Genomic DNA, 20,450 nt, shown 5'->3' on the forward strand with positions numbered 1-20,450 from the left:
TGCCCTAAATCAGTGCAAACCACTCAGATTCGTGTGTTCCTCCAGACAGGTGGGATTTCCAAATATTCACAGAATCACAGAACGGTTTGGGTTGGAAGGGAGCTTGAAGATCATCCAGTTCAATCATCCCAGACTCCAGCCTCACCACAAGCACCCAGAAAGGTCCAACAACCTCCCCCAGATCCAGTCCCAGACCAAAACATTTCCTTCTGAAAGCAGGGAGATGAGAGGCTGTGTCAAGTGTGGCCAGACAAGAATGAAGTTTTGAAGACACCATCTGTAATTTAGAAATCAGAACAGGGCTGGTGTGCCCAGCAACAAGTCCCAGCATCACTTCCCAGCTGGAGCTGGGCAAGTCCTGCAGCTCCTCCACACCTTGGATTACACAATCCCATAAAACAGCAGTGAAGGAGGAGGCTCCCAGAGCACAACAGCAAAGAGAATATTTTTTGAAAAAGCAATAAAAGGCCACATATAAATGCAGTGTTTGGCCACAAATGCACTCAGCAATCTGCCCAGAATTCTGCCAGGGGAGTGAGAGGGTGGCACAATGCTGGCAGATGACTTGGTCCCCATCAATGTGGCACCTGCCAGTCCCCAGTCCAGGAATGGGTGTTGCTTCTCACACTCATGAAGCAGAAAAGGGTGACCTTCCACTGTGCAGTGACAGGCAGGAGGAAACCTCTTCCCAATCCAACATGGGCAGGGCCTCCCTCCCTCCCTCCTTAAGTTTTTCTTTAAAGGATAACTGATGCGAAGGCAGAAAGAGCTGAGAAGAACGGGAGGAGCAGCCTTGCACAAGAATTGCCAGGGTCACCCATCACTGTCAGGCAGCAGCTAATGAGGAGCTGGAGCACAGATTGCCTTTTGCCTGCTGCAAGCTTGTTCAAAGAATTCCACAGCAAAATGTGCCTTTGGAAAAGGTAAAATACAAAGATTCTTACATATCAAATGTTTTCAGCAATTTGGAGAAGGCACAGACAGTCCCAGGAGTGCTGGGGAAGCCAAGGACACTGTCAAGTGAGAAATAAAGGGAGCAGCACAAGGTGTCATCAGTGCCATTATCAACCATCACCGTGACTGCTGTCAAGCACTATAATTAGGATTTTATAATTGGTGATGATAGAGGTCCCCAGAGTGGGAACACCACGCTGGAGTGTGGAGCCCACTCAGACCTCCCAACACCCTGCTCAGGGCTGCCTTGCTCACAGCAACCTGTCACTGTTGACAACAAATCCCTCAAGTTACACAGAAAATTATCGTGTCACCAGACAGAGCCTGGGGTCAGCTGTCTGCTGCCTTAAATATTACAAATACCACAGGGCAAGAGAACCTCTTCCTGCCTGCAAGGTGAAACTGCCTTTAAAAAAGGAGAAAAGGGAAAAAGAAAGGTATTTATAGAGATTTGATTCACGTTAGTGGGGGCGACTGCAAAACTCGTTCCCAATCAGACCTTGTATAGTTCAAAACTCCAAGCTTTTAGACAGAAGGAAAGGCAGAAAACAACCCATCAAAACCACCAAGAGTAGTAAAAAATTCCCCTTAGTATTTCTATTGATATGAGTTAGCGAAGCAACAGATTTTAGCATCTTGCTTGCAATCTGATTAAGTTTTGTACAAAAATAAATCTAATTCCAGAGTGCTGGTGATGAGCAATTAAACATTTTCCGAACCAAAAAAGGATCAGATTTACCAGGTGCTCAGTGTAAATGCATACTCACTGCCTTAACGAACTAAATGTGCATTTAAATAATTACTTTCTTCAAGGGCGTGCTGCCAGTCAATCAAGCTGGGAATTATTTCCCTTCAGCAATTTCCTTTCCCAGCCCTGCACGGCTCCTGTACCTGAGGACTCTGAACCTCCAGGTCCAGGTGGCTCCAGACCCTTGGGGATGTGTCCCCTCCCCTGACAGGGACACACTGGAGGAGTTCACATTTTCCCTGTGCCAAAGCCTCAGCAAAGGCTCCGACTGTTTTCCCGTGCTTCCCTAGCTGAGGAAAGCTGTTCCAGATGCTCCTGAGGCACAGCCCGAGTTTATTCACGGTGAATTTACACCCATTTAGCCTCAGGCCAGCCCTGCACTGCTCTTCTCTGCCTGGGGCACTCTCCCAAGGGGTTTTGGGCAATTTTCCATGGTTACTCTGCCCCAGGTAGGGTCCAGCACATTCACACCTGCCTCTCTCTTGCTCCCAAATGAGCTCCAATCCTTAAGAAAATCCCATTACTTGCTCCTAAATACACGTGGTTTCAACTTCCTCCCCTGAAATGGCATCCCCTTGCCACAGCACTGCATCCATCCATCATTCAGTCCCTCTTATCCATACTGCTCCATATCCACACACCCAGCAGCAACCTGGCAGGAGAATAATGGAAATACTCGATTATCTCACTCCCAAAACCAGTTCAGGTGTAACGTGGCCAGCACAGCCCCTCACTCCCCACCCACAGCACATCCCCAGCCCTAATCCCCTCCTGACAAGCAGTTTTCTGTACCAAACACAGGCTGGCAGGCAGGGTGACAAACAAATCAAGATATACATGGAATTAGCCTGATTCAAAGCACTTCTGGAAGCTTGAAACCAGCACACAGGAGCTGGTTCCCCTCCAGCCAAAGGGCAGAACCCCTGGGCCACCCTGACCTACAGCTCACCTCATTAGTGAGGGGAAGGAAACAAAACCTCCCGTTGAGTTTGGAGAGGCAAAGGTCAGAGATGAAACCATGAATGCTGCACCCAGTCCTCCCCAGCTTCTGAACTGGTTCCAAGCATCTGGGCCAGATCCCTTCACATCTCTGGGCCTCCAGCACATCTGGAGGGGAGGAGGTTCTCACTCCACACACTTTTGCTGATAGGAACATTGCAGTGAGTCCTTTCAATGACCCCTGAGCTGAAAATAATAATGTACACACACACTTGCTGCTGCTGGGGAAGTGTTTGCTCAAGCTGGAGCTCCAGGGATTACCCAGACGGAGCGATTTTCACCGCAATCTTTTGCTAAGGGCATGAAACAGAAAATCCAGAGGGAAAAGCTACAGGGAGTTCTGGAAGATGCTGGGTCTGTGTGCTGGCTCCAGGTTTCCTGTCCCCTCACTGATGCAGCATGAGTGCTCCACAGTAGTCATTTCAGCTAATTGCTATCTACCATTAGCTGCAGAGTACTTACAAGGGATTCAATTCCACTGCATATTTGCTAATAAATCCCAAATGACACTGAGGAAGACAGCTGTATTTAGCTGCCTTTACCCTCTTATTAGCAGTGCTGAATAGGACCCCATTTCAATGCAGAATGGCTCCAACAAGCTGCGTCATTGTCAGAAATCCAAATTCAAACTCCCCACTGCCTGCTGGAAAGCAAAAGTCATCCAGCATTCCCCTGCTTACACAACCTCTGTGGCTTTGATCTGTGGGGATGGGAGAACAGAGGACAGATGGGAGTTATTTGCTGTTTTCAGAGCATTTTGTGAAGCAGTTTATGATGCCGAGTCGGTAGGTGCAGAAACTTCAACCTAAGGACTCCATAATATTTTGCAGAAGTGCGAGGGCAGCAATTACCCCATTTTTCTAAAAGGCAGCTGAGGCTCTGTGGGCAAATTATGCCTTGCTGTGAGTCAGCTGTAGAGAAGGGAAAGGAACCCAGGAGCCCTGGCTCCCAGAGCCTCTGCCAGGGCTCCCTCACAAGTGCCAAGGGCAGCTGCTCCCTCGGGAATGAGGTGCAGCACCTTCCATCCAGGCAGGGATGCTCACACAGCTCGTGCCACCAGCTCAGCACAATGCTAAACAACCACTGAAGATGCCCAAAGAAGTGCCCCCAGCTCCAGGAGCTGAAGACATTCTTGACCTCTGGAAACCTGATCCACAGCTGGAAGGTTTGGGCTCTCAGTAAATGACACATTGGCAACAATTATTGTGAATCCATGACCCAAATCCTGCCCACAAATCCAGCTGGACCCACAGAAAGAACAGACAACACAAGGAAATTTTTCTGTGTCAGCTGAGGAGTGAAATTTCTACCAGGCAGAGAGCACAAATTTAAATCATTGTGCTCCAAAATTACTCAAGTATCAAAGGACTACCATGGATGTAATTAACTTGGAGCACTTGAAAATGCTCAGACGAGATTAAGGGGCAAATGTGAATTTCATCTCATCCTGGTTAACAGTTTCACTTGATACCCAGTTTCAAAGCACTTAAATTATAGGATGCAAATACTTTGCAGGGTCTGAGGAAGTGATGATTAAGGAGATATCAATTTGAAAATTAATTCATTAAAACATGTTCTAACTCCCAAAGGAAAAAAATATTATTATGAATCCACCGAGTGTATGAACTGATCAAATTCTCTGAAGGAGAACTGTGCAGGAGAACTCACTTTCAAGAAGAGTGAGAACAAAATGAGCCTGGAACACAATCTCTTTGCACAGCTCATCACCAGGACATAAACCCAACCATCAGCAGCCATCTGAGAAAAAGAGAAATAAATGCAGAGGCCAGGAGCACCAGCTTGCCAAATACAAGTGGAGTCATGATGCTGATGCCTGAGGATGCTCTTTCCTTCCCAGGAACACAAAACCCAGCAGTTTGTCTCTTTCCTGCAGCACCTGACCCCTGAAATGTGCCCTGCAGAGCTCCAGGCAAACCAGCACCTGCAACAGGATGGGGTTTTAGACATTCCTGTTTTGTCACAGAGGAGACTTGGAATGAACTCAGCACAATGAAGGAAACTTCCTGAGTTTTCCAAGAGCATTTTGCTTTCTTGTACAACACTAGCACCTCTAATGAGGTTAATCCATCACCCTGCCATTAAACAGCACTCTGGGGATGGTTTCAGCAGCAGTGAAGTGCTATTTCCTTCAGTCACTTCCAGAAGCCAGAGAGCAGGAGAGGACATGCAGGCTGAGAGGCTTTTCATTACAAACTTCCTTTGGCAATCGGGTCAACACATCTCTCACTAAAATATACACTGTGATTTAAACAGCCACACTGCAGAATACAGCAGGTTACAATTACCATATGCATTAGAAAAACGAGTAACTGCCTGATCAACAACCACACAATGAAAACAACCAATTTATTTCTTACCCATTTCATTTATGCCATTCAGCTTCTATTACCCACCAGTACAGAGCAGCTCATTCAGGTCAAACTTAATACTGAGAATGGGCAAGTCTTAGTTTGGGGAGCTCTTTCCAAATTCAGAAGAACCACAAATGAGAGATGTACAGACATCTCTTCTCTAAAGCTGCCCCCCAGACACGCAGTGGGGGGCTCAGCCAGTTCCCATGGGAGCAGCCTGGATGCTGCTGGGATGGGAGAAGGGGCTGCCTGGGCCAGGGATGAGTTGTCATGGACCCCACTGGAGCTCCAACACAGCAGTGCCAGCACAAACCAGACACAGCAAGGGAGCAGCTTGGGACCAGAGCTGAGACAGCTTTGACTGAAAACATCACAGCCTCCCCCAATTCCTGCCCCAGGGTCCTGCCACCCCCAGCTGCTGGCAGGGTCAAGCTCAGCTCCACAAGTGCCACCAGCACAATCATCCCACTTGTTCTGGGCAGCTGTACAGGCTGCGTGAGGTTTCCTTTCCTGCACAACCTTCTCAAGTGAAAGCAAGGCTTGTTTTCCCACAGGCCCCAGTCTATTCTCTGTTCAAGCTGCCTCAAACCCCTCCAGCTGCAGCCCCCACTTCTCCTTCCTCTCAGCCTGCCAGTTGCTCCCGCCTCGGAGCATGGGCTTGCAGCAGGAAAACAACTGTGTATGGAAAAGGTGCTGCCAAGCCCCAGGAACAGCCAAGCCCAGCCAGCCAAAGGAGCCACCTCTGCCTGTCCCAGGTTCTTGCCCATGTCCCACCCCACCCCAAACCTCCTGCAGCAGCTGGAGGCTGCACACACACCCCACGTGTTGCCTTTCCTGCCCACAGCCCCCTGCAAACCACAGACCACGCTCAGGGCAGGGCAATGGGATCGTCATCGTGATGCAGCAGAAAAGGAAACCATCACAAAGTTCACACCACAGTTTTTTCCACTGACTCCACAGCAACCTACAACCAATTTGGTTCTGTTCCCTTCCTGTCTCATCTGCTTCCGTCAGCCCCAGGCCAAGTGCTTCAGTCCAAGGGAGAGAGGCCTTTGGGATCCATCAGAAAACTCACACCCTGATCCTCAGCCACGCAGGCTTTGAGCCAGGGAGGTGCTGAGCAATCCCAGCTCCCCAAGAGAACGCTGAGGATGCTCTGCAGCACCAGCACTTGCACCTGAAAACGGTTTGGATGGGACCTTAGTGACAGAGCCAGCACGAACCTGGCCCTTGTACTTCCTGCAGAACTCACTGAAGAACAAATAGCAGGAACCAGACAAATCCAATGAATCCAAACAAGCAGCAACTTCTTTTTCAAATGACCATCTGGTAAAGCCTTTGAGGAGGGTGAAATCAAGCCAGAGCACACCACTGAGAGCCTGTGACAGTCCCTCCCTCGGTGATTACAGCCCTGTGTGCCCAAACCAGAGGGATTCACAAAGGTGGCTCTCCCAGGTCACACAGGGCCGTGGGCAGAGCTGTCAGGGCTGAAGCACTGCCAGCCACCAGGACAGACTGTTGTTGGCAAAGCTGCAGCACAGCAGACTGCACTGATTTCACATTGTTTTTCTGCAGCTGTCTCCTGCTCAGAGGGCTGTTGAAAGCATTGTTGTGCTCTCCCTGAAAATTCCAGGGGTGCCAAAAATCAGGCATCAGCTCAGAGACACTCACTGGTTTATAAGGTTCCCCTGGCCAACAGAGCAAGAGCTCACATAGAACACTGCCCTTCTCCCTGGCTGTTACACAGCTGCAGGGCATCCCTCTGGATTTTGTAAAGATCATTCCACATCTGTCTGAAAAATAGGGAAAGAGGCTCCCCAGGAGCTCAAATATCAGCCAGGTGTCCACTGCAACCCTCGCCAGCATCTCTAAACCTGTTCCTGCAGCTCCTATGTGCAAACCCAGATCCAGCAGAGCAGCACCAAAAGTACTTCTGGGTGCTCTGTGGCACTGTGGAAAAATCTATGCATGCCACCAGATTAATCTGCAAGCCCACAGACCCGAGCGTGGCAGGATTCCCAGGAAGCCACGCGGTTCCGCGCAAGGTGAGAATTCCGCTCAGCTTCGCTGCTCCACAGAGAACAGCCCTGCTGTCTGGCACTGTGCTGGGTGTGTGCTGCCTCTGCAGGGAACCCTCCAGCATCCTGCAAGCTGCTTCCACAGCACTGCGGGACTGAGTCCTCCACCGCATCTCCCCAGATTTTTAGCGCTTCTGTCCCAGTGTGGCTCCATGGAAAACATCCTCCCTGGAAACACTTCGCACGTCTGTGCAAATCAAGCGCAGGGAGGCGAGTCCTGCTCCTCCCCACACACCACATCAGTTTGGCTCTGACACTGTGGCATTAGTGCAGTGCAATCACAGGTGTAAACAGCAGCAAATACATGTTTGATAAGAGTTTGTCACGTAGATTGTGTTCTTTATGTGTGAAGCGGGCTCCAGTCCTGTTCTTGCACGGGAGGAGTTTGCATGAACATCATGTTTCTTGAAAAGTCTTCCCAAATACAGCAAGGATGCTCCTCTCCACAGGCCTATTTTAGGTTTAATTTAGATCCTTCTTGCAACCTCACAGGTATGGCAACGAGTTTACAGACCACAGGCTGCTGCTCTGGAGCACTGGGAGAATTCCCTGCTCCCCTCCTGCCTCACACTGGTGAGAGAAGGGAGGATCCAGCTTCAGGCTTACACACACGCCCAAATCCAGGGAGCCCATTTATCCTGACAACTGAATTATGCATGTCTGCAGGAAAAGAAAAACCTCTGCTCCTGCACAGAGACATCATCATCATCCAGCAGTGAAACAAACACATGGCACAGCACCAGGCTGCCTGGAAAATGTGCTCCAGGAGCAGGGACAGAGGGGAGGAGGAGACAGGTGACAAGACAGCTCTTACCTTAACCCCTAAGGGTGGTGGGCTGGGGGAGCTGCTGTCATGCAGGAACAGCTCTGTTTCCACACAGATTCCGTGTGCTGGAGGAGCCTGCCTGTTCTAATCCAGGGCATTCCGGAGCGGCTGCATTTGTGCTGCACAAACAGCCTCCACCAACCTTCCAGGAGCAGTTACATCCACCAACACACATGGCTTTAATTGGGGATGCTTTTTTTTTTACTTCCATTGCAGTCACACGTTCAGAGCTGTTACTTTTCTCTCCTCTGTGTGTATCTGGATGGCTGCCTTCTCACTCCTCTGTCTGAGCCATGCCAGCCTCAGGCAACCAGCTCCGAGAGCGTCAGCCTCGACAAGTGACTCAGTTCTGTCTGGAGCCAGGTCTGCAAAGCATCTCCTGCCTTCCCTTCCCAAGCTGCTGCTCACACAGCTGCCCTGGCCAGGTGAGCTCTGCCCTCAGCACATGGGCTTGGAGCTCCACAAAGCAGAGCCAGAGCCTGACCCTGCTCCAGCAAACCTGAGCTGAATTCCTGAGTCACGCTGGGGACAACCTCACCCAGGGCCCTGCAGAAAGAGATTTCCACCACAGGAGAATCACTCTGCTCAGTGCAGGGAACACAGCTGTTTTCTCTACTCACTCCTCATCCTTCTGTGACACATCTGCTGCTGGTCCCCTCTGCAAAGTGGTCACTCACTGGCACAGCTGATGACCACTTTCTGCCAAAACCACTGATGCCAAAGGATGGTTTCATTGGCGAGAACATCTTGCAGAGTGAGTTCTTCTTTTCTTCAGAACAGCAGAGGAAAACGTGGGTATTTTCAGTCATTTCATTATTAACTCCTCAGACACCTGAGCACACTGTGGAAGCTCCCCATGGACCAGGATCTCCTCAGAGCCTGTGGGACCTGCTGGAACACTCCCTGCCTGCCTTCCCAGTGGGGCACACGAAAGGGATGACCACAGAGAAAACAGCAGCTTTCCTTTCTCCCCTGGCTTTACCCAGGAAGGCACCAAACCACAGAATTCCATCAACCAAGCAGTTCGTGCTCGTAGTTTCCTGGATTACTGCCCTGATGGAAGCAATTCATACAAGAGCTGGCCAAGGGCTGTGGCCTTAAAATTCTGGGCACATTGTAGTGAACTCATATGTTTTATTATTTAGATCCATGCAGGAGCTCAGACACTCCGCTGAACTCAGAGGCCAGGAAATGCCTGGAGGTACACGTGGAGTATCACAATTCCAGGACATTCAGCTGCTTTTATGGATACAAGTCTCCACTCACTCGCCATGAGATGTTGGCCCGTGGGCTTCCCAAGCTGGAAATCACAAGGGCTTGCTTGTCAGGAGGGAAAGAGAAACACCCGTGGCTTAGGAAGCTCGATATTTTCATTTGTTAGTCGCTGGTGGTTTGTATTCCTGCCTTCATGCTGCAGAAGGCTTGGCTGATAAACAAGCTGAATCTGATGGCCTCTGTGTTTTGCAGCGAGATCCAATCCCCAGAGCATTTCCTCCATACAAATCTCTGCAGACAGCTGCTAAAAAAAGGGGCTGTTGCTGCTGCAGCACCAGCTGGGATATTGTGAGTGCACAAGGACAGTAAGGACAGGACCCTCCTCAAAGCACTGGCAGCTCCTGCCCATCCCAAATCCTTCCTGCCCGACTTTAACAATAGATACGTGCTTTTCTCTCTCCATCTCTCACCATACCCCAAAAGACAACCACCCCCAAGGCAGGGCAGCTCCACTCGCTCACACAATTTAACCTGCAGGATTTTCTGACAGGGAACATTGCTCTGTGTCCCTCTCTCCCTGTTTAAATTACCTGCTCTCTTCTCAAAGCCTGCAAGACAGGGAACATGTGGAGTCACAGGTGCCTGAGCACTCAGGGCTGTTCTGCTTTCTTCAAGCCAGTCCCTGGCACTGGGCTCTTCGCAGGGACCAGACCCCAGGGCCACCCAGGCTGCTCCTTCTCCTGGGGTTTGCAGCATTCCCACCACATCACACCTTGTGAACAGGCAGAGCCTGGTATTTAATCCACCAGCTCGTAACTTCCTCCTCAACAATTTTCTGCTCCCTGTTAGAACAGCAGAGCCACTGTAATTTCGTGTGACACCAGTGCTGTACTGCCCAGCAGGGCTCGGTAAAGGACGAAGCCAAGGTCTCCAATTCACAATTGGCACAATTACCCTCACTCTGACGTGGGTGAGGAAGTGCTGAAGGAAAGGAGTGGGAGTCAGGACATTCAGCTCCCAGTTTTGCCACCTCTATTCTCTTTCACCCTGAAGACTGTACAATTTCCCACCCTTGAAAACAGGAACAATATTTCCCAGAAAGGCTGCAATAAAATACCGGTGTTTACCAACGCACTCTGAAACCCTGGAACGGATGCAACCCTGCCAGGATCCACTCAGCACCATCATACAAACCATGAATAACAGTAATTAACAAATAGCCCCAGAGAGATGAATATTAATCTGCATTTCCAGCTCTCCTCAGACACGAATGGATATTCCACAGACGGAGTGCACAAAGAGCCACCTCAACTCTGCAGCATGGATCACAGGAGAAACTTGTCCCGCAGCTAATTTGGGCTGAAGCTGCTCCAGAGCTCAGGAAAACACAGCAATTCACACCAAAGTGCCCAGGGAGGTACCACCAGGTACAGGTGAACACTCAGTTGGTACCTGCTGTGACACCCACCCCAAAGCAAATACAGCCCAGTGCTCTGCAAAATCACAGGAGTGCCAAGAAAGTCCTGGAACCAGAACTGGGAATCCATTTGGTACAACAAACCCCTCTGTTCTACCTGCAAATACACATTTGTGCAGCTCTCTTAATCAAGGCACGGAGAAACTCCAGCACCCATGGACCCACTGTCCCAGCAGCCGGGTGGAGCTTCCCCTGGGAAGCTCAGCGCAACTATTAATTATCTGTGTTGCCCTGTGGCAAAGCTGATCTCCTTGTGCTCAGTCTGCTGCACTCCTACAGCAGAAGCCAATCCTCCCAGGCTCAGCAGGGAGAGGCTGCAAATCCAGGAATCTGTCCCAGGTCCCACCGTGAATCAGCAGCCGGAGCTGCATCCACAACACCCAGGAAAGGGCTCCCTTTCTCAGGAGCCATCTCTGCTCCCTGGCAGCCAGAGAATGTGAGGGAACCAGGATCCCCAGGGCAGGAAAGGAGCCCTGTCACACCCCGTGTGCTCAGAGGTGCCTCCAGCAGTCACCCTGCACTGCTCAGAGGCAGCTGCAGACAGAAATGACAGCTCCCAGTACTACCCATGCATTTTTAAAAGCAGCTTCCAAGAAAAAACACCTGCTCCCAGGTGGAACATGAAATAGCTCTTACACTGACTTATGGCATTAGTGTTTTCCCCATTTAAATCCCTTTCCTTGATCTTTCTCCTGCGTTAGCCCCAAACTCCCAGTGAAGAGCCCCTCTGGCAGCTCCAGAGGGTGTAAGAGCAAAGGGTAACAGAAAAGCTTGAGGGGAGCCAAGACAATCCAATATTCCTCTTTCAAAAATCCCTCCAGGGGTGGCAGCTGCACAGTTACTGATTCACAGCAGAAGGTGAAGCTTCTTTAGACAGATCCTGCCTAATCTCAGAGTCAGAAAGAAAACACCTGTGGTTCCAGCGCCTGGCATTCTTGGGCAAAATCCTCTTGCTAGAAGTAAAATGGGAGGAGAAGACTTTTAAGCTGTTTACACCTACTCTGAAAATACTGAACAGACAGCAGCACTGCTTTCCAAGTCATTAATTCAGGGTTTTGTTGCTGCTCCAGGGTCCAGGGCCTTGCAGAAGGTCTTTTTATCCCTTCCACTGAAATAAGGAAGAGCAGGTATAAATGAGTGCTTCAGCAGATGCTTGTCACCCCTTTTCCAGGCTTCAGTGGGGCAGGGATCCATCAGGCACTTGCAGGACCAGGCCATTACACTGGTAATGTAAGGCTCTCAGTCCAGTGCCTCCGATTCAGTTGTAAGAAGAGCCTGTCTTTCCCCCTTGCCTGATGGGAACAGAGGTCATGGCTATTGTCCTTAAGCAGCCCTGTTAATTTTATCTCAGGAGAAGTGAGTTAAGGCACTTAAGTACAGGGCTGTGCTGCAAATTGCTCATTTAATATTGCCCTTGAAACTGCACTGTAATGATAATTTTTCACTTCCTTCCCTAGGCAGTTGCATAACATTGCTGGGCATTGTTTAGAGAGCTCCAAAGCAGAGGCAGCCGTGTCCCTTTCCCCTTCTCCTCACCAAGCACTGGCAGGGATGTTGACTTTCTGGCTGTGGGGTGTTTTTTTGGCTTTTTTATTTCAGTCTATCAGCTTATTACATTAAACAACAGATGGACATGACTCTGAATGCAAATAGCCTTCCAACAAAATTACTCCTACTTTCTTCAGCTTTCAGTGGAAAAAAAAATAAACCCCATTTATACCAGTTAAATCTAAGCCAATTAGAAAGTCAGATCTGTTGACTAACACTTAATTAAAAGTATCTTTAGGGAGGGAACAGCTCAGTCAATGAAAAGCTTTCCCACTGACAATATAAATAGCCCAGGCCCAGAATTCACTTTGTGGTTGGGATACTCAGCCTGTGTGCCCAGATCAGGAGGAATTTGGGTTTCATGGCTTTGGTTGGCAAAGGATTTTATAACTGGGAAGCGGAATTCTTGAAGCTGGGCTGGCTGATCAAAGGGGCACAGAGAGCAGGACTGGGATGGGACACAGCACTGGATACACCTGAGGGCAATTTGGAGATAAAATTGCTCTTAAAGCAGAAGAGCATCCAGAGTTTAGCAAAATCCATCTCTCCACTTTCAGAAAGTTGCTGCTTGTGGCTTCTTGCAGTGTAAGACCTGACAGAGTTCAAACCTGTTCTTCTTCAAGCAAGTCTGAATGCAAGTTTGGACATCACCTTGAGAGCAAAAATATGAGACAGCAAGAAATCAACATGCCACAACAAAAATACAGTTCATGTTCTCCAGTAACAGAATGATTCCTGATCTGCTGGAGAGGAGGCAAGAGAGAGCAGAGAGGAAAGCAGGAATGTGAGAGCTGGGGAGATGAGGCTTGAGATAGAGCAGCATTTGCTCTGTGGAGAGCTCAAAGTAAAGACAGCAGTGCCAAAGTCATGTCCTGGGCATGTGTTAGAACAGCACAGATGAAGGGAGCCACATCTAGGAAGTCTGTGGCTGTGCAGGTGATCCAGGACACAGGCCAGGGTCACCCCAGATCCACTCAGGGCAGGATGAGCGGGGCTGGGCAGGGTGGTCCTGCAGGGCTCCCGTGCCCCACGCCAGCACTGCCACCCCCTGCCCTCGCTCCAGCTCCAAGCACAGAGAACCAGAGGTGGGAATGTCACCCCTCAGGGCACACCTGGAGAGCTCCTGCTTTAATGGGAACACACACAGAGTCCACAGGTTTGAATCCAGGCAGGATCTTCCATCCTGATGAGCTTCCTTTAACAAACTAAGCCACTCTATCACTGCCAGTCCATAAGAAATCCCTTCCTATCTGCCTCCCACAGATGCTCCCTCCAAGCCTGAGGCCTGGATCAGTGAGGGGAGAAGCTGATTCCCCAGACTTTTACCAGCACATCCAATTTTAAGCCTTTCTGCTCCTGGCTATGGCTTTGCTCATCCTCAAGGCACCACCAAGGCAAGGCTTTCCCCTGTGGTTTATGTAATACATCAGGAAAAAATCCAATGGCTGGGACACTCATCACTGAGCTGGAAGAGGCAAATGCCAACAGAGCTGTGCAGCCTGCTCCTGTTCTCCTATCACCACAGTGGTCATGGTCCAGATGCATTTGGCTCAAGAGAGGAAGAGCCAAAAAGGATTTTAAAAATCACTCTTCTATAACAACTCCATTTCTCAGCTTTCATAACACGTTTTCATCCTTTGGTGTAACAGGCACTAACTTTGGAACTAAGGGGCAGCAGATCCCTAATTGGTCACATCCTCCAGGAAAACAGAAATTAATCACACACAAGATTTGCCTCTGGCATAAGCAGCTCATGCTGCAGGTATCAGCCAAAGCTCTGACAGGACCTGGAGCCAGAACAGGACCCAGCACCCATGGAGTGAACAAAATTGCTGCACCCAGTCACCATGATCCAAACACAAATCTCCTGCCTACAGGAACTCTTTCCAGTGTCCCTCCTCTCCTGCTGGCTGCAAGCTCTTGGAGACACTTTCCCAGGAGGGAAGCATCCAGTGACCAAAGCAACAGGTAGCAAAAGGCACCTCAGCAGCTGGGCACGGAGCTCTGGGTAGCACAGCTGGCTCCTGCCTCACAGCCAACATTCCAGGTGGGAAGGGTCACAGCTGCTTCCAGACCCAGCTCTGGTGTGATTATTAACTTCATCTGGCAGGGAACTGGCTTTGAGGGGCATCCTCAGGCCACACATGAGTCACAAACTGATTTGACTTCAGTTGACTCAGAGACAAACTCTGAACAACCACAAACACGTGGCCAAGGCACAACGTTCTCTTTCTCGTCTGCTTGGCACAAACACCCCCGTACAGGGCACAGGGTTTCAGGAAAAAGCATCCAGAGGGACTGCTCTCACCCCAGGAGAGGCACAACAAGCAGAACTTGAATCAGTGAAGTGCAAGTCAGCACAGGGAGAAGGCAGGGCATCACCTCAGCTCCATTTCCATGTGCACAGGCTCCAGTTAACGCCCTGAGGACAAGAACTGTTTGTATTGCAGCAGCACCTACAGGGCAGAGGCAAAGCAGGATCAGAATGGATGCCCAAAATCCTGCTGCAAAGCACCAAGTGCCAATCCCAGGTCTGCCCACAAGGATCCCTCTCCCTGCTGTGGCAGACACTCAGTGTCCTGCTTGGCTCCACACTGCGATGACCACACGACTCACCAGAGCTGAAAGTACAAGTGAGTTGTTCAAAACATCCCAAAACAGACATCTACAAAGCCAACCCTGCCTGCTAAGCTATCATATAATTTCTGCTCAGGCCACCTATTATGCAGCACAGCTATTTTAGAAATGTTTGTCCTGTTTTACACATCCTTCTGCCTGGTGGAGACTGAGTGCAGGGGCCTACAGAAGAAAAATCAGAATCTTTCAGAAACCTCTGAACCAGCATTCACAAAGGTAATAATCAAGCAATTTCAAGTTTAATCTACAGAGTAAACAGAGACCAAATGGTCATTCCCAGCTTTCTGGTAGTGCACCTGAGCCCTTTCCCAATCCCACAGAGGAAGCTGATTGCCCTTTTCCAAACCCAGCACTGCTGCTGGTGCTAATTTTCACCTCAGGCAGATACAATTAACCACCACCTCGTGGAAAGAAAATAGCTGCCAGCCTTATATAAAGTCCAGATTTAAAAGTTGTGCAAGTTTACAAGAACTAGGGAAAATATCAAAGAATTCCACGGTATTGTTACCCCCTGGATACACACAAAACAAACAGCAATGATTCCAGACACAGGTTCACCCCAGCAGCAGATTTTTCTCCCCAGTTTGCTTTGCAAACATCAGTTTACTCCGCCTCAACCACCACGCTGAGTTGTGCCCTCTCTCGCTGCCTTCTGTGTCAGAAGGCCAACAATTTTTCCATCCCAGTTTTCCCACCAGAACAGGAAGAAGGAGCCTCCTCTCTCAGAGCTCTGCGGTGCTCAGAGCTCTCTCTAATTGCCCGATGCTCATGCAGGTCAGGTCCTCACCGTGGTGACACTAATGAGTGAGATGGGGACTGTTTGTGACACAATCAAGAAAAGTTTGTAAACATCACAAAAGCCAACAGTGCTTTGGAAAACAGAGACTGCAGGAGAACAGAGAGCAAGGGAAGGGAGAGGGAGGAACAAGGTGTGCTTTTATCGGCGTTCTCAGGCCAGATTAATGCATTTCTGGGCTGACTGCAGCATTACCTAACGTTCTTTCTGAGATCAATAACATCTCCACGATGTCAGTGCAGTACAGTGATGGTTTCCCCAGGACATGTCCATGTCTCCCTCCCAGACCCAGACATCTCCAGAGTGGCCTTTTAAAAGCAAGGGCCCAAATCCAGGGGAGCTCTCTGGATGCTGGTGGACTTGTCCCAAGCACGAGCTTGTCACTCTCCAGAGTCCAGGGGAACCATTTGATGGATTTGATGCTTCCTACACATTCAGGATCAGCCAGCCAGCACAAAAAGGCAAGTTAGAGCACCTGCAGCAGTGGGAAAGAGCAGGACACCTGCTGCCAGCAGGTATTGCACAGCTCCTACAACCCCTATTCTGCAACAAGTCCTCAGAGGCTACACACAGCTGAACTAATGCACTTCAATTAGCACCAGCCCAAAACCTCATGGAAGGTAAAGCAGTAACTCAGGCTCACACAGAACTCAGTCAACTTGAGTTTGAGGAGCACAATCACAGAACTGGACAATTCCAACAAGCCCCCAGCAGTGACCCCATACCCAACACCAGGAGCTGACCCCCACAGACACACCAGCCCTGCAGAGTCCCAGCTTCCAAAGCCCTGGACTTCCAACAAGTTCTCCTGGATACTTGACAGTCCTGTGTAGCAAATGGCATCGGAAAGGTGAGCAGGGGAGATGTACAGAGCTGCCCAGGGACAGAAACACCCCGGTTTTGTGGCATGTGACTGCTGTAGCAAGAGATTTAACTTCAGTCTCTGTAACTAGAGATGTTTGGCCCAGTCAGCACACAGATTATTTGCTGCCAGCACAACAGAGCACGTGCCTTTGTTTAGGAGGGGTTGAATTTAGGGAACCACTAAGGGGTGTAATAAAATTAATAAACACTTTCATTTTTGGCACACTTCTCCCCACCCATCCCCGTTTCCTAGAAGGAAAATACCTCCCCCAGCTCCCCAGATAAGGGCTCTGGCACTCCCTGCCTGCACAGGTACCTTCTGCAGGTCTTACACCTCAATTAATGCTCCCAAGCAAAAAAAACCAAACCCCACATATTAAGCTTTTGGTACCAGTTACTACAGCTTTACCACCCAAACAATCACCTGAGGTTCCACCCATGACACCAGAGAGAGGCACTGAATTCACCCTGAAGTTTCTGCACTGCAACACAAGTGAAGCTAAGGAAGAAACTAATTTACCACTTATCTCACAGAGCAGTGGGGACACAGGCTCCACCAGCACCTGCTTTCAAGGCCTATAAGGCACAACAGAGACTTTTAAAACCACATGCCCTGCCAGAGCCATCCAGATAAGCCACAGGAGAAATGCTTCCCATTTCTCTTCTGTTCTCTCTTCACCAGCAGCTGGGAGCAGTGTTCATGTGCAGGCACACATTTGTCATAAGCAGCTTCCCATAAAAACTTCCTTTGCAAAAGTGACCAAAATTTCATCCCCAAAAAGTTTCCAAGAAAAACAAGAAGAAAGAAAGAAAAAGCCCAAGTTTGGTTAAAATCCAGCAGGTTTCTCCACAGCTCTAGCTCCCCCAGAGTAGGCAGAGCAATGATTTTAACTCTGCTTCCTCCTTTTTCCCTGGAGTTGCTCTACAATACAACATAACCGAGAAACACCTGCTGCCCTAACGAACCAACACTCATTAAAGCAGACAACCCACTAGCTGCTGCACTAATTATTGCAGAGCCTGCAAAGAGAATGATGAAAAGCTACTGTATCCCATACACTTCAAGCATGCTTGGGCTCTTTCAGCCCTCTAGTCCAGCTACTGCAGCACCTCCACTTCAGACTGCTAGAGGAGAGATAAAACACAACGATGGTGAACAGCATGAACAATGCTGTAAGGCCTCAAAGTGACTCATTTAGTCTTCTTTGGGCTTAAGTCTTTTCCATTTTTGATCTAAACCGAGAGAATGGGCAAGATACGGCATTGCCACGAACGCCAAACAGCCTAGAGCTGTTTTTTTTTCTTCCAGCCCTGTGTGAATTTCTGTAGCGCCCAGTTTTAAAGCTGAGACTCGAAGTCTCTGCAGTGCGATTAGGAGCCTCCCATGCGATTGCCCAGCGCCGAGCAGCTTTCAGCATCACCCTCCTCAGCAGAGCAGCCGCTCGCTCCCGTGCCAAGGATCCCACCGGAGCACCGCCAGCTCCCACCACCCACGAGCGGGAGCTGCCCCAAGGAGGGAGCGCCGCGTCCTTCCCGGCTCCTCTCACTCTACTCCGGCCGGATCCCCACCCGTGCAACAGCTCCTCGCTTCCCAGGGCTGAGCGCTCCCTCCCTCCGCGGCGACCCCGCTGCGCTCCCGGGGCTCGGGCACGGGCGCAGCTGCGGGGCCGGGCTGTCCCCAGGGACCGGGCTGTCCCCGGGGCTCCGCAGGCTCGCTGATGGGCAGAGCTGCGGGGCCGGGCTGTCCCCAGCGACCGGGCTGTCCCCGGCCCCGCTCACCTGGAGTGGAAGCGTCGGGCGGCCGAGCCCGGGCTGTCCCCGCCAGGCGGGCTCGCCATGGGCGCCGGCCCCGCGGCGGGGAGCGGGCAGCGGAGTATGGCAGCGCCGGGAAGTGATGCACCGAGCAAAGAAACTCGCGGGCAGGCCCCTCCTCCGGCTGATGTCACCCGGCCGGCCTCCCTCCCTCCCGCCCGCCCGGCACGGCTCGGCTCGGCTCGGCGGGTCCCGCCGCGGGACGAGGAGCGCGGCTCCGGGCACGGCAGCACCGCGGGCGGCACAGCCCCCGTGCCCCCGGTAGCGCCTCAGCGCTCACCTGGGAGCGGCCCCAGACACGCAGGGAGGTGCGGGCACCACACCTGAGCGGTATCGCCGAGGGAAAGCGGAGCAGCATCGCTGATTTCTGACCAGGTGGAGCTGTTGAAAACCATAATGAGTCTCGGGTTTGGCTTGGCCAAAGCCCTTTTGTCTTCGAAAGTGTCTGCACCTGGAGGCAGCCAGGGCGAGCAGCAGGGAACAGGCAGGACCTGGCAGGGCTGCATTTGCTGTGCTGGGTCAGCAGGGCTGTACCACAAGCAGACTGAGCTGCAGAGCAAAGTCTGGCTGCTCTCTTTGGTAGTGAGGAATCCACCAGGAAAAGGGATTTTCCTTCCAGCCCACAGCAGCTTCTTTCAGTTAACTATGTCCTGTTGAACCTTGGGGCCTTAAATATTTATTTCCACCCAGACATGGATGCAGATCATCTTCAAACACTGCGTCCAGCTCCCTCTGTTCTCCAAGGCTTGAAATGCTCCTGGAAAAGTTAGGGAGTTGGTCACTCAGCAGAAACCTGTCTGAAAGTTAGGGCCACTTACCCAGCAACAGCAAATTAAACGTCATTATCATCACAGACCCCTCCCCCCAAAGAAGCACAGCTACGAACTGTGGCTTTCCCTGGCTTCCAGCAGCTTGCTCTGCACACACAGAACGCTGTGGTCGGAGGGAATCCAGAGCTATGCCTATTTACTGGACTGTTTCACCCTGGGGACCTGCTCAAAACACCAATCAGGAGTAAACTCAGATCCTGCTCAGGAAAGATCATCAATAACACCCCACTAGCAAACCACAAAAGCCTCTTTCCCAATAACTAATTGATTGGGCATTTAAATTCGAAACAAAAACCCATAAACAAACCTGCGTCTGTGTCTCATCTTAGGATTAGTCTCAATTCTGTAGATAAGCCACAGCAGAGAAAGCTGAAACCATCCTGGTGAGAGCTGTCTCCTCACCCAGGGAGGTGTGGTGCTGTCCTGAGTGCCTTATTATCCAAAAAAAAAAAAAAAAAAAAAAAAATCCCTCTGCACTCCTGAGTAACCTGCCACAGAACCCCCACTGGAAAAACCAGGCTGGAACTCTGTGCCTCACATCAGCCAGTTTTCACCCAGGTTTGTGGTTTCACAGAAAGCAGCAAACATCCTGGTGCAGAGCAGCTTTTCACAAGCCATGGAAACATGGGCCTGTTCAGCCCTGAGAGATTTTGGTGCTTCAGAGGGGGTATTTGTCCATCCCTCTCCCCTCTTCCGGACAACGACATTAGTGCAAAAGATGGAACCCAGCTTGTGCTGCTGCTGCTGCAGCCCTTCCTCAGCCCCAGGCACTGAGGATGCCGAGCTGAGCTGGGCCCCAGCGCTGGGCTGGCATTCAGCGAGTGTGGGAAGACGGAGGAATTGCCCTTCAGAGAAACAATGCTGGAAAGGAGAGCAAGGGAAAGGAGGGAGGAGGCCAGCTTCCAGTTTGGGCTGCAGCCAGATCTATGGTGTTCCACAGGGCTCTGGGCAAGCGGGTCACCCACACGGTAATGACACAGGAATCGCTAGGTCAAATTCCAGGGCCTGGGTTGTGCAGGAGGTCAGACTGAGATGAGCATAATGGTCCCCTCTGGCCTTCAAACTCATGAATTTGCAATGGATAATTTATCATCTGACAAACTCGGCTTCTCTTTCTTCTTGTACAAGTGGCAGATAGGTCACAATAGATTTGAATTCATTAGATGAAATAATTCAATTACTTTTCTGTGTGGTTGGGTTTGGTTAACCCTCCATGTTCATGCCAAGAAGCTCCCTGCAAGGATTTGGACCTCAGCCACAACTCAGATCCATTGCTCAGCTGCAATGAAACAGG

At 50.5% G+C, this 20,450-nt stretch overlaps 1 protein-coding gene across 1 annotated transcript in view; it reads right to left on the reverse strand.

The window, feature by feature from the left end:
- The window catches only part of GPSM1 (G protein signaling modulator 1), a 66,871-nt gene extending 48,464 nt beyond the window's left edge, over positions 1-18,407 (reverse strand). The window contains exon 1 of the mRNA XM_042052646.1: positions 18,294-18,407. Coding sequence (XP_041908580.1) covers positions 18,294-18,352 — 59 coding nt within the window. The 5' untranslated portion in view covers positions 18,353-18,407. The remainder of the gene's footprint in view (positions 1-18,293) is intronic.
- Between the last annotated feature and the right edge of the window lie 2,043 nt (positions 18,408-20,450).

The sequence above is a fragment of the Corvus kubaryi genome, unplaced genomic scaffold (assembly GCF_017639235.1).
Source record: "Corvus kubaryi isolate FWS band 111438036 unplaced genomic scaffold, C.kubaryi_AGA036_p1.0 78, whole genome shotgun sequence".
Classification (NCBI taxonomy): domain Eukaryota; kingdom Metazoa; phylum Chordata; class Aves; order Passeriformes; family Corvidae; genus Corvus; species Corvus kubaryi.